Below are 15,369 nucleotides of genomic sequence, written 5' to 3'. Positions count from 1 at the left end.
CCGAAGGCAGTGCTAAACTGCTGAGCCACCCGGGCTGCCCGAATTCTCTTTAAAAATGTTTATTTACCTAATAACAATTACAGATTATGTTTAAAATAAAACTTATTTACCTATTGAAATACTTAATTTCCCATAAACAAAAGAAAGTTTAAAAAGAAGAATTAAATAAATTTCTCTAAAAATTAAAGTGACCATCAGTATCATTCTCTCATAAAAAATCATATATTTCGGGGATCCCTGGGTGGCGCAGCGGTTTGGCGCCTGCCTTTGGCCCAGGGCGCGATCCTGGAGACCCGGGATTGAGTCCCACATCGGGCTCCCGGTGCATGGAGCCTGCTTCTCCCTCTGCCTGTGTCTCTGCTTCTTTCTCTCTCTCTCTGTGACTATCATAAATAAATAAAAATTTTTTTTAAAATATTTTTTTAAAAATCATATATTTCATTTGTAAGTTGATGCTTCCTTCCCATCTAAAGTCTTACCTGAAAAGCATTCCACAAAATCATTCAGCTAGTACATGATTCAAACTACCAAATTAGTGGGGTGCCTGGGTGGCTCAGCAGTTGAGCATCTGCCTTTGGCTCAGGTCATGATCCTGGGGTCCTGGGATCATGTCCCACATGGGGCTCCCCACAGGGAGTCTGCTTCTCCCTCTGCCTATGTCTCTGCCTCTCTCTGTGTGTGTCTCATGAGTAAATAAATAAAATCTTAAAAAAAAAAACTACAAAAAAAAAAAAAAAAAACTACAAAATTAGAATTTAATATTATGTGTACAAAATCCTTTCCTGTGTTGCTTCCTCAACCTTATAATGTAAACAATTACCCTCAAGCTTTCCAAATATTCCATGAGAATTAACTGTTAAAAATGGATAGATTTTAAAAATTAGGGGCAAAATATAATTTACTCAAATATAAAGTTATCAAAGAAACCAGATATTCAATATAAATAAGTACTGAAAAAATTAGTTTTATGTTTTATGATAGAGTAAAACTTTCTCTGACCTTAAATGACTGTTTTAAAAGAATAAGAAAATATACCTCAAATTCTTTTCTAAGACGTTCTTCTCGTTGAGTGCTAAATTCAAGTTCACTTGTTTGTCGCCGTAAAAGATCAGAGCAGTCCATATGTTCAGCTTCTAATTTTTCTACCTTCTTGTGCATATTTTGTACAGCATTATCTTGCTCCTGGAAAATAATTCGTTTTTGCATCAATATAGTTTATAAGCCAACAATGACAAAAATGTATCTTATAGAAGACAGTGAGTAACTAAATCTGTGCTTCAACTTAACAAGAGGTTATACAGTTGACCCTTGAACAACATGAGGGTTAGGGACACCCACCCATGAGCAGTCAAAAAACCTGTGTATAACTTTGACTCCCCCCAAATTTAGCTTCCAATAGCCTACTGTTGACCAGAATGATAACACAAACAACTGATTAATCCATATTTTATCTGTTTATATGTATTATGTATTGTATTCTTACAATATCAAATTTTTCTTAATTTTCTTCAGTATTTCTTGGCTCCACATCTCCAGGTCATCTCCAAGTTTTTTCACATTGTCCAAAATCTCCAAAAAAATTTCCAACATATTTATTGAAAAAAAAACCACGTGTAAGTGGACCCATGCAGTTCAAACCTCTCTTGTTCAAGGATCTCAAAGACATTTGCCCTTTAATGTTTCCAGTAATGTTTCAAAATGTTCAAAAAGCACTGCTGGAGTTTTACAATTTTGGGGTGACTGGCTGGCTCATTGGTAGAACATGAAACTCTTGATCTCGGGGTTGTGAGTTTGAATCCCACACTGGGTGTAGAGATTACTTAAAAATAAAATTGAAAAAAAAAGAATTACAGGAGTTTTACAATTTTAAAACTCTGATTAATACATGTTATGTTTGAAAATGTGTCTAGCTTACTATACTTTATGCTAGTTCAATTGACCTCTGAGGGTATTTACATAACGCTGCAGTCCTACTGCTATATATAATGTTCTCCCCTTCACTAAAATTTTAAAATATTTTGTAATACAGGGATCCCTGGGTGGCGCAGCAGTTTGGCACCTGCCTTTGGCCCAGGGCGTGATCCTGAAGACCCGGGACCGAATCCCACATCGGGCTCCCGGTGCATGGAGCCTGCTTCTCCCTCTGCCTGTCTCTGCCTCTCTCTCCTTCTCTCTCTGTGACTATCATAAATAAATAAAAATTTAAAAAAATATTTTGTAATACAAATATACCTGCTCACTTGTGTGATAAGAAGTGATTAGCTTGAATGCCTAATAATGACCCTTGAGAGGTTTTTATGTGAGCTCATGGTACTTTAGCTATGGTTATAGCTCTATAGCTCTTAAAGTTTTATCCACTAGATGGCTGTGTTTCATTTCCTTCAGTTTCCAAGTTTTCCAATCTTTGCTGTATTATTGAAAGAAAAATAACATCAGGTCATCTTCTGCTGAAATCTCTCAATCTTATCTCCCCACAAAACTCAGAAATCAGAGTTGAATGTCATGAAAGTTCAAGTATAAAGTCAACACCCACATCAAAGGTATTTTCTGCAGTAACGTGTCCTGATTTATCATTCCCACTCAGGTCTCTGGCTCAGGCTCCTTTCCCAAGTTCCTTCACCAGCACAGTCTTATCTAGGGATATACACACAGATAGGGACCCAAAATGGTTCCAGGTATTACTAGTCACTCAAACAGTGTCACCAGAACCTGATTGAGAATGTCACAAGCACCAAATACAACTCTCTATAGAAGACTCTAACATGGAAGGCACCTGGCAGTGCAGCCCACAGTCAGAGAATGGAGAATAAAACCTAACGTTAATTCCCTCTCTCCACATCCCCCTCACTCATGAGATTACCACTCGGTAGCCGACTACACATGAACTCAGGAATGATCTTCAGGTAACAGAAACATCTCAATATACAGAAGTTCATCTGCTCACACATTTTCAATCCTTAAACTAATACCACAAAGAGCAAATCTGGGTACCAGAGCAAAACTGTGCCAGCATTGCCTATAGTAAGCAGACACCACTCACATTGTTTTAATGACACTCTGGGTTCGGGAATAAATGGTTTTACAAATAGCCATATGTCCTCTAATTTCATCATAATAGGACCTTCATATACAAAAGTACTTTTAAGACCATTAAGCACCATCCATGTATAAGATACTACTTTTATTCTGCATGACAGAATAGCAGTCAATAGTGTCAAGCAGTCAATAGTGCCAGCATCAACTCAAATTCACTGTCAAATTATGTGCCTCCTGACGGACACATCATCTCCAGCTTTCTATCATCCACGCAAAGTACTATGTATATTTTTAGATAAATAAACAGCAATTGGGATCCCTGGGTGGCGCAGCGGTTTGGCGCCTGCCTTTGGCCCAGGGCGCGATCCTGGAGACCCAGGATCGAATCCCACGTCGGGCTCCCGGTGCATGGAGCCTGCTTCTCCCTCTGCCTGTGTCTCTGCCTCTCTCTCTCTCTCTCTGTGACTATCATAAATAAATAAAAATTTAAATAAATAAATAAATAAATAAATAAATAAATAAACAGCAATTTACAAGGTTAATCTCAATGTAAACCAAATAATCTGAAATAAAAACAAAATAAAAACCATAACCAAAAATGCTTGTATCATAGTTGATGGCAATTATTTCAAACAATACTTATTAAATAAAGCAAAAGAAACTGAGTATTCGAGAAGGCTCACGAAATTTATTTATAAGAAGATATGAAAATAAATAAATAAAAATACATCAAAAAAGGGATCCCTGGGTGGCACAGCGGTTTGGCGCCTGCCTTTGGCCCAGGGCACGATCCTGGAGACCTGGGATCGAATCCCACGTTGGACTCCCGGTGCATGGAGCCTGCTTCTTCCTCTACCTGTGTCTCTGCCTCTCTCTCTCTCTCTCTCTCTCTCTCTCTCTCTGTGTGACTATCATAAATAAATAAAAATTTAAAAAAATACATCAAAAAATAAGAAGATATGACTATGATTCCCATTCTATTGAGAAACAGTACAAAAAATGCAATCATTCCATTACACTAAACAAAAAGCATATGCATCATTCCATGACACTTTTGATTTAATCATATAAAAAACTGGAAAATCAGTAATGGATCAGTTAGGGCTTATTATATTTATTGGTGAGATTTTAACTTTATGATACTTGGTCCTTACAGTAATGCAGTTTTTAAATAAAAGTCTTTCAAGATATAGATGAAATGCTGACCTAACAATCCCAGTTTTAATGCAGAGGTCAAGTAGTCACTAATATTACATGACAATTACTATATACCCTTGGATATGCATATAAAACACACACAGTTTTTATGTTTAAAAACTGCCTTCTTGGGATCCCTGGGTGGCTCAGCGGTTTAGCGCCTGCCTTTGGCCCAGGGCGCGATCCTGGAGATCCGGGATCGAATCCCACGTCGGGCTCCCGGTGCATGGAGCCTGCTTCTCCCTCTGCCTGTGTCTCTGCCTCTCTCTCTCTCTCACTGTGTGCCTATCATAAATAAATAAAAAATTAAAAAAAATAAAAATAAAAAAATAAAAATAAAAATAAAAACTGCCTTCTTCATATAGTGTAGACTTCTTAGGAATTCTATTTACATATTCAAGAAACTTATATTACATAGTTAAGGGATTACATTAACTTAAAATTACATTAATTTTTTTAAATACTTTATTTATTCATGAGAGACACAGAAAGAGAGGCAGAGACATAGGCAGAGGGAGAAGTAGGCTCCCTGCAGGGAGCCTGGTGTGGGACTCGATCCCGAGGACCCCAGGATCACAACCTGAGCCAAAGTAAGATGCTCAACCACAGAGCCACCCAGGTGCCCACACTGATTAATTTTCCAATGTTAAACTCACCTGGTATTTATTGTATAAAGGCTTTTTATATTATACCTTTTTTATATTTTGCTGCATTGAGTTGGCTAATATTTTATATAATACTTCTGTATGTTTATTCATTAGTGAGATTAGCTATAATTATCTTTTCTTCTAGTCTTGTCAATTTAGCATCAAGATTTATCAGTTTAGCATGTCATCAAGATTCTTCCATTATAAGTGGCACCTGGATGGCAGAGTTGGTGAGGAGTCTGAATCTTGGTTTTGGCTGGGGTGGTGGTCTCAGGTTCCTGGGACTGGCCCCACATCAGGCTCTGGGCTGAGCGTGGAGTCTGCTTGGGATTCTCCCTCTCCCTCTGCCCCTCCCACTTGTGCTTGCTTGCTCTCTCCCTCTCTCTCAAACAGATAAATCTTTAAAAAAAAAAAAAAAAAGATTTTTCCATTCTCTGGCAGTTTAAGAAAATTACCTGCTCTTTGCATGTTTTTTTGTTCATTGCTGAAGCAATAAGGGCCTGGAATTTTGATACCAACTCTTTTAGGTTTTCTATTTTCTACCTCTTCTTAGGTTAGTTGGGGCAGATAGGAGGTTTATATACATACCTGTTTCAAATATCCAGGCAAGTAACCCTACACTGAAGATCACAGTTGAAAGAGCAAACTCAAACACTCAAGCTCCTAATAAGCCTTTTAGTCCTCAACTCTCAAACATAAGAAAAAGAGGTATTTTGAGGGGAAAAAAACAACATAAAAGATGAAATCTAAATCAAGGGGGAAGAGGAAAAACAACCTCAAAGAAACACATAATAAAGAGAATAAACCTTCAAAATATCTTTTGAGAACAGAAGCAATTTCAGAATTGCAAAGTAAGAACAACCAAAAATTCTTTTTTCCATAAAAGCATGAAGAACACTGGCAAAAAAAGTCAAAATCAAATTTTTTATAAGTGGAAATTCACCATAGACTTGTAATAATCTTATCAATAAGCACTTATTCAAGTAAATCAGCTGAAATCTCTGTAACAATGGTGAGCTTTTTGGCATTTTAACTTGCCCTAAATCCATGGCCCTTCCCATCAGTTACTGATAGCCTTGAAAATCAATACTGTTAATAGAGCCAAGACATGACAACAACCTAAGTGTCCATCAGCAGATGAATGAATAAACAAAATGTGATACACACACACACATATATACACACTCATACACATATACATAGTAGAGTATTATTCAACCATAAAAAAAGAAGGAAATCCTGCCATTTGGGACAACATAGATGCACCCTGAGGGCATTATGCTAAGTGAAATAAATCAGATAAATAAATACTGTATAATCTCACTTATATGTGAGAAACTGAGTATTCGAGAAGGCTCACGAAATTTATTTATAAGAAGATATGAAAATAAATAAATAAAAATACATCAAAAAAGGGATCCCTGGGTGGCACAGCGGTTTAGCACCGCCTTCAGCCCAGGGCCTGATCCTGGAGACCCAGGATGGAGTCCCATGTCGGGCTCCCTGCATGGAGCCTGCTTCTCCCTCAGCCTGTGTCTCTGTCTCCATCTCTCTGTCGCTCATGAATGAATAAATACTTTTTTATTTTTTTTTATTTTTTTTTAAAGATTTTATTTATTTATTTATTCATGACAGACACAGAGAGAGAGGCAGAGACACAGGCAGAGGGAGAAGCAGGCACCATGCAGGGAGCCTGACGTGGGACTCGATCCAGGGTCTCCAGGATCACACCCTGGGCCAAAGGAAGCGCTAACTGCCGAGCCACTGGCGCTGCCCAAATAAATACTTTTTTTAAAAAATTATAAATAACCCAAAAGAAAAAATGAAAATTCAGTAGAAAAGTTACAATATAATGCTGCAGAAATCTCTCAGGAAATAGAACAAAAATATAAAGAGATAGAAAACAGAAAAAATTAAGCATATCCACTTTATGCCAAATAGACCTTAAAATCAATTCAATTCTGATCAAAGTTTCACCAAGTTTTCTTGGTGGAATATTACAAGCTAAACTTCAAACTCACATGGGAGATTAAAGGCTAAGAAAAAAATATTCCCTCATAAAAAATATTAAGAATATGGAGAGGGGAACTTGCCCTACCAGTTATCAAGACTTATTCTAAAGCCATGGTAAATAAAACAATTCAATATTGACTCATTAATAGATAAGTATATAAGCGAAACAGAACACAGCGCTCAGGAACTAAACCTTAGATAGAAAGGAACTTGGACGGAGACAACACTATAAATCAGTAAGTGGTGACAGAACAGACAGTTGAATAGCTGGTAGAGGGGCATTTGGTTATCCATTTGAAAAAAAATAAAATTCGGGATCCCTGGGTGGCGCAGCGGTTTGGCGCCTGCCTTTGGCCCGGGGCACGATCCTGGAGACCCGGGATCGAATCTCACGTCGGGCTCCCGGTGCACGGAGCCTGCTTCTCCCTCTGCCTGTGTCTCTGCCTCTCTGTCTCCCTCTGTGTGACTATCATGAATAAATAAATAAAATCTTTAAAAAGAAAAAAAAAAAGAAAAAAAAGAAAATTAGATCTCCTCATGCTATGTATAGAAAAAAATACACATTCTCTTTACGACTTTAGGTTAAGACATAAAAGACACTATTAATAAAAAAAAGAGTGATAAATTCAACTACACTAAAATTTAAAATGGCGCATCAAATCCAATATAATTGTCTCCATGTTTACAATGAGGATATAACTAGCCAAGGATTAGCAACCAAATATATTAAAAGCTCCTATAAATCAATAAAAATATACAAACAATCCAAAAGGAGAAAGTAAAAGTATAAACTGGCAGTTCACAGAAGAAGAAACATGAATGGCCAATAAATACAACATGCTCAATGTCAGAGAAATAGAAATTTAAGCAAAAATGAGATATAATTTCACAAACATCCTATTGCAAAAGAAATTAAGTCCAAAAAATACCAAGTATTCAAGAAATTGTTAAGAGAAGAGGAACTCTTCTTTTGAATTGGCATACCATGTGGGAGAACAATTTGGCATATATTTTACCTCTAAATAATTGCATATACACAAACTACATACCTACATAAACAAAAATATTCAATATTCATGAAAGCACTGTATGTGATAATTAAAAGTTGGGAAGAATTTAAATCTCAATCAATCCAGTAATGGAAAATAATTATGAGATACACATAGAATAAAATACCATACGTCAGTTAAATTGAATAAACCAGAGCCAGTTTATTAACTTGGGAAAAAATCTCAAAAACACTAGTGAGAAAGACAAGTTGGACAAAGATTCATACATTATGATACTCTATGTATATTTTTAAAACACAAAAAAATACCAAAATAATATGATACATGGTCAATGTATACAGACAGAAAATTAAACACTGACTTCAGAATAATGGTTATCTTTTGGGAATGGGGTAATGGTGGGATGATAAAGTGATTCAGAATAGTCACTCTTAAATAATATAACAATTTATTGCTTGTCTGTTTTTAATGCTGAGACAAATATGACAAACACATGACCTAGATGGTAAATATTAGATATATTAACAATATTGGGACACCTGGGTGGCTCAGCAGTTGAGCTTCTGCCTTCAGCTAAGGGCGTGATCCTGGGTCTGGGGAATCAAGTCCCGCATCTGACTCCCTGCAAGGAGCCGGTGTCCCCCTCTGCCTATGTCTCTGCTTCTTTCTGTGCGTCTCTCATGAACAAATAAATAAAATATTTAGGTATATTAATGGTATTGGTACGTTATACTAGGTACTGGTATTAGTCCCTGTCATTTTCTGTATGTTCAAATATTCATCTTATATTTGTGGTTTTATCAACACAGTCTAAGTCTGGGGTATATTATAACATACAAGAAAATTCCAAAAGAGCTATAAAATAATACATGCAGTTACATGTCAAGATTAATTTGCCTCTTTGCAAATAAAATTTTTAAATTTTTATCACAGAATTTATCTTCTTTTTTTTTTAAGATTTTTTTTTTTTTTTTTAACTCATGAGAGACAGAGAGAGGCAGAGACACAGGCAGAGGGAGAAGCAGTTCCTTGAGGGGAGCCTAATGCAGGACTTGATCCCAGGACTCCAGGATCACGACCTGAGCTAAAGGCAGACGCTCAACTCCTGAGCCACTCAGGTGCCCCAGAATTTATCTTCTTATAAAATAAAAAGCTACCAGGATCCTTATAGTGAAAATGTAAGTGTCATGTGTGTATGAGTGTGTGTGTAAATAAAATCATATTAAGGACGATGGAAATTGAGGGCGTTCTTCTTTTGTCCACTAGAGGGAGGTGTTGAACTTTTTAATATTTTATTTATTTATTCACTAAAGACACAGAGAGAGAGAGGTAGAGGCAGAGGCAGAGAGAGAAGCAGGCTCCTTGCAGGGAGCCTGATATGGGACTTGATCCCAGGACCGCAGGATCATGACCTGAGCCAAAGGCAGACGCTCAACCACTAAGCCACCCAGGTGTCCCGAACTTAAAATATTTTAAAATGAGGCATTTTTTTTTTTAATTTTATTTATTTATTTATTTATGAAAGTCACACATAGAGAGAGAGGCAGAGACACAGGCAGAGGGAGAGGGAGAAGCAGGCTCCATGCACCGGGAGCCCGACGTGGGATTCGACCCCCGGTCTCCAGGGTCGCGCCCTGGGCCAAAGGCAGGCGCCAAACCGCTGCGCCACCCAGGGATCCCATAAATGAGGCATTTTTTTGAACTGATATTTACCATTATAGGAAACCACATTGTGCTACTAGAAAACTTGCTTTCTGTCCACATACTTGAGAAACATAGCCCCAAAACTAAATTTTTTTAAATATCCTCATATAAACATTTCTCAGACTCCAAAATATGGTTTCAAGTCTAAAGAATTATAAAAATATAATTAGAAACATACCAGAGCTAAGGTACTCCTCCTTCTTACCTGATGAAATATATCAATGTAGCTAGTTACCACAACTCAACCTAGTACCTGCTTATCTCCTGAAATCCCCAAAGCCAGCACAGTTCTACAATCAGAAATAATGTTTTCAGTCATAGAGTATAAACTGGTATTAACTTTATGTAATACTGATCATAATTATAAATACATAAGCTTGCAGACCAAGCAGTGATACTTTTAGGCATTTACATAATTCAGTTACTCGTACAACAGCTCAAAGATATGGCCAGGAATGTCAATGAATCATTTTTTCCTTTTTTTTTTTTTAATTTCTCTCTCCCTCTCTCCCTCTCTTTTTTTTTTAATTTTTATTTATTTATGATAGTCACACAGAGAGAGAGAGAGAGAGAGAGAGGCAGAGACATAGGCAGAGGGAGAAGCAGGCTCCATGCACCGGGAGCCCGACGTGGGACTCGATCCCGGGTCTCCAGGATCACGCCCTGGGCCAAAGGCAGGCGCCAAACCGCTGCGCCACCCAGGTATCCCTCCCTCTCTTTTTTTAAGTAAGCTCTGTGCACAATGTAAGGCTTGAACTCACAACCCCAAACTCAAGAGTCACAAGCTCTATGGACTGAGCCAACCAGGCTCTCCAAATCTTAGTTACAGCAAAAAATTTTTGAAGGAAATAAAATGTCTTTCAATAAGGGATTCCTTAATATATGTTGGGAACATCCACATGGCAGAAAACCATATAAATGCTACAAGAATAATACAAGGATATTAAAAGATGGACACCAAGCATACTGAGGGATATAATTCCATTTACATAATACAATGATAAAATGTTCATATACCTTTAGATAAGGAGTGGGATTTGGTGGGGGAGGGAGTCATAAGACCTTCACTTTTGTTTTTGAATTTCCCTAAATTAGGGCATTTTTTACAATGAGCACAATAGATAGCAATTTTATAAATTGAATATAAAGCTATTTCCTGTTTAGAAAAAAACAGGCAGGACCAGTGCCAGAGTCACTGTCTATGCTGCTTGCTTACACAGGGCACCACTGGGCAGTTGCCTAGGAAACTGCAAAGAAATGCTCCTTGCTGCTCTAGATCATTTCAACCAAACTTCTGAAACACTTCCTTTCCATGCAGCTTCTTCCAGGATGTCCCGAGATCACAACCATGCCTACCAGATCAATCTTTCACATGTTGCCCTCCAATCCAAAATACACTGCCTACTGATACCTAAGCCTGCTCTGATACCTTCCTTTACTGCCTCCCTGTTCTTCTTTGCTTTAGTGTATGTTATTATTTTCAATCTACATTTCCCAGGCATCTTGCCATTACAAATTCTCTCATTCCTTATCACTAGATGTTTAAATTAAATTTAGTCAATGAAGGAAGAAAGGATTTTATTCCCTGGTTGAGTTACAGAATTTGAGAAACAAGATAAATACGAAAAAATACACATCTTCTAAATGCTTTCAATCCTATTGATAAATTATACATTGAAATGAACTGGAAAAGTGACAAAGAAAAGGGCATGGCCATTTAAAACAACCCTTTACTGCTGCATGTCCCACACTATCTACAATAGAAAAGCTTGTGACAAATAAGCATCTTCAAAGTTCCTATTGCTAGAGGAGGAATGAAGAAATAATAGATAAAAACATAACAAATGGCCATTTTAAATTAAAAATTTTAATGGAGATTAAAAAATTTTTAAATAAGAATATATATTTCAAAATCAGTACAAATACTTCGTTTTTAAATTAAATTGGCTTTGGCTTGTTTGGGAGTTTCTTGGGGGAGGCTTTGATTTGTTTTGAAATTTCAAATAATGCTAAAGAGAGACGTGGAGTTTTTATGTTTATCAAAAGAGGACATGCATTAAAAAAAATGAGAAATGCCTTTTTAAAATGAGGTAACTGCACTAGAGTTCCCATTAATATTCCAGAGAAGTACACCTCTATTTAGCGTTTCAATTACTAGGAAAGAAAAGAGACATGGCATAAAATTAAGATTTTTTTTTTATAGTGGGACTGAATTCTAAAGCCCAGATGAAAGAAATACTACACCTGCTTTGTCTGTTAAAGATGGGGTTTCACTTAGAAGGTGGTTTTTTTTTTAACTTATTTTAAAAACTGAATTCCCTTAGAGAGTCGCACAAAGAGAATGCTATCCCATACTAACACCTAATTATAGGATGGAAACCTACACCCATCAACAGCAAATAGGGAGGTGAATTTCAATCTATCCCTCGAGTTATTTACAAAAAGACTTTTAAAAATATGAACAGTTGCTTAAACTTGCTTTAAAAAGAAAAAAAGTTTTCTTTTGTTAATGTTAAAAGGATGAGAAACTAAGAGTCTGAGCTCTGACCATTTAAGCTACAAAATACAATAAAATGTATCTTATGCTAATACTATACTGCATGTTAACTAATTGGAATTTAAATAAAAACTTTAAAAATTTTTATCTTACAAAAAAATGTTGTAATTAAGGAGTATGTTCTCTATTCTTTCCCATACATAATAATTAAAGACCGATACTGGGGCACCTGGCTGGCCTAGACAGTGGAGAATGGGACTCCATCTCAGGGTTGAATTTGAGCTCCATGTTGAGTATAGAGATCCCTTAAAAAAAATTTTTTAAATCTTAAAAAAAAGAAGGCTGATACATTATACTCTTGGTACTTTATAATATAGAGTCTGTTATAACCACACACATTTCATCTGAGGTTTATAGGATTGACCAAGAAACTGCATCTAAAAATCACATCATCCACACATTTAAATATAAAGTTCTCTGAATCATATTCTGCAAGTTTCAGGCTTCTGGTTGGTGGCACTGAAGATTTATGAGTGTTTCGAAATGAAGAGATTATTTTCATTTACTTATTTTATTTGTTTCAGGTAGCCTTTAAGACAATTATAAAAAACAGGTCAAATGTCATGTGCTCTGTGATGGTTTCCCCAATCTCCTAGGCAGTTAATTTCTCTTTCATGATCCCACACCACAGTATTTTGTCAAAAATTTTATTATATTTCAACATATTTTTTCTCTTTCATGTCTCTCTGTTTTAAGATCCTCTAGGACAGAAATTATATCTTAATCAATTCTGTAACCTCAGTACCCATAGTAGAAACTCAGGGAGGGAGAGGGAAGGGAAGGAAGGACACAAATTACAAACAGACTCTAAGAATACCAAGAGGTCTAAAGAATGATTGTAATGTCTTTCCAGATTCTATAGATTGAGTGACTGGTAAGAAAAGCATTGTCCAAGACCAAAGGTTTGGGAAAGCTGTGGATATGTTGGTATTTTGAATACTTACATATACAACAAATTCAGTATTTCCACGGTTTATTGCCAGTTTTCACTCTTAAAGAAATAAGGTGGCTCTTCTCTGCATGTTTTTGGCTGCCTTTGTCTTGCAGAATTGTTTCTAACACAAAACTACTCCAAAATTTATTTTAGATAGATATTATTCATTCTGTGAAGAATATGTATCTTGGCTATCTACAAAGACTATGTATTTCAACTTGTCATTTTGTACAGAGAAAATGTCTTATCACAAAATAAGTAATAGAAGAAATTATGGAGATTTCTTTTAAATTTTAAGTTAGTTGGTCAGTGAATTAACAGTTCAAATTTCTCTTATCTCTCTTTCAAAATACATACAATCTCCTGAAAAACAATGCACAGTACATCAAAGTGAGAATCTGGTGACCTGTAGTCTTCTCCCACATTAATTACTCAGTCTATGATCTGAGTACATCATAAACCTCCATCTGCTCATCTACAATGGGGGTTGGATATAGTCAGTTATTTTCCAACCTATTTGAAGCCTTGGAGATTCTGTGTGTTGGGGGAAAGGAGGAAATAGAACACAATTAAGAATTTCCTCTCTTAAAAAAAGAGTTGAAAAATCACTATGCTGTATTAATTTATAAGCATTATTTAATATCTAAAGTCCAATTATTCTATTTGTTTAGGCTATTAAAGACTGTGAACGGTCTCATACTTTAAATCGGAAAAATAAAATACCAAATGCATGCATGTACTTCCCAAAATCAAATAATTTATGCAATGGAAGTCACCCAATTCTAATTCTAATAGTATCTACTCACAACAGTTGCCCATATTGTCACGTAACCACAAATGAAACATGGCCTTTCAGAGATCAAAGACTAGGAGTCATTTTTGCATTGAGTAAGCTAGCCAATTATTACACTAATGTAATTTTTAGTATCATAAGCATTAAAAAGACATATTTAAGGAACTGAATTATTATTTTTAAAATACCTGCACTATAAATTGTAACTCTCTTCTTTCTGCATCCCATTGTTCTGCTTGTAATCTAAACTCCTCCAGTGCTGTCTCCCTGCTATGAGACTCCATCTCATTCTTCTCCTGCTGATGTTTTTCCAATGCTTCCTTTATATGAATAAAATCTTGCTTTACTATTAGATCAATGAACATCATCTTTCTTCCTTCATCCCCAATTCAAGTGTACAAAGGACTCTCCTTACCTATAGATGGCTAAAACTCATAATTTATGTTAAAATCATTAATAGAACTCTATTATATTTTGATCATCAGCATGCAGATTACATGTAGTCTACATGTAAAGTAGGTAACATAGAAAGTTCTAATTACCTATGAACAAACTGGATTATCCCTGATAATTTACATATAAAACTCAGAGAGTACATTGTATTTACCAAAGGTGATAAGGAAGGAATCTTTTTTTTTTTAATTTTTATTTGTTTATGATAGTCACACAGAGAGAGAGAGAGGCAGAGACATAGGCAGAGGGAGAAGCAGGCTCCATGCACCGGGAGCCCGACGTGGGATTCAATCCCGGGTCTCCAGGATCGCGCCCTGGGCCAAAGGCAGGTGCTAAACCACTGCGCCACCCAGGGATCCCCTGCGCCACCCATGTATCCCGATAAGGAAGGAATCTTGTGCAACAAATCAGTATAAAAAAATGCTAGAATGTCAATAATTTAAAAAGTTAAAATTTTTTTGAAGGTTTGGATTTTAGTAACTAATTTCTAATTCTACAGATAATACTTCCAAAAAGCTTTTTTGAGGTGAGTTTTCCTAGTTGTACTGCATTTACAAGATCTAACACTTGGTTCAAACTCTTAAAAATATAAAATGCAGGGGCGCCTGGGTGGCTCAGTCAGTTAAGCATCTGCCTTTGGTTCAGGTCATGATCCTAGGGTCCTGGGATCAAGTCCCAGGTCCCCACATAGGACTTCCTGCTCAGCCAAGAGCCAGCTTCTCCTTTTCTCTTTGCCCCCCCCCCCACTTGTGCTCTCTCACTCTCTCCCTGTCAAATAAATAAATAAAATCTTAAAAATATGTATATAAAATACAGGTTCCCCAAGAAGCCCAATTTAAAACTAAGTTTCCATTAACACAAGATTGTGTGGTTGATAGAGAAGGGAGAGCCTTCTGTATTCATATAAACAGTAGCAGTGATCTGCATAGTAAAGATTACCCTTAGAACTTTCACTAATGGAAAGTCATCACAAAAGTCCCCTCCAGCTAGTGTGACTCCTATTCAACCCCAAATTCCCCCAAAGT

The 15,369-nt window shown here is 36.5% G+C and overlaps 1 protein-coding gene across 15 annotated transcripts in view; it reads right to left on the bottom strand.

Moving 5' to 3' along the window:
* Positions 1-15,369, bottom strand: part of CCDC171 (coiled-coil domain containing 171) — a 403,894-nt gene that overhangs the window by 350,045 nt on the left and 38,480 nt on the right. For 14 of the 15 annotated variants that reach the window (XR_013387817.1, XR_013387815.1, XR_013387816.1 and 11 more), the window contains 2 exons: positions 14,080-14,211; positions 1,036-1,182 (listed from right to left, as the gene is read on the bottom strand). Coding sequence is in view for 12 of the 15 variants with exons in the window: in XM_077912032.1 (XP_077768158.1) it covers positions 1,036-1,182; positions 14,080-14,211 (279 nt within the window). In the remaining 3 variants the exon portion in view is untranslated. The remainder of the gene's footprint in view (positions 1-1,035; positions 1,183-14,079; positions 14,212-15,369) is intronic. The other variant, XM_077912037.1, reaches the window with a different exon arrangement.

This window comes from Canis aureus, chromosome 10 (assembly GCF_053574225.1).
Source record: "Canis aureus isolate CA01 chromosome 10, VMU_Caureus_v.1.0, whole genome shotgun sequence".
Taxonomy (NCBI): domain Eukaryota; kingdom Metazoa; phylum Chordata; class Mammalia; order Carnivora; family Canidae; genus Canis; species Canis aureus.
Note: the sequence above shows the minus strand (reverse complement) of the source record. Positions and strands in the feature narration are given on the sequence as shown.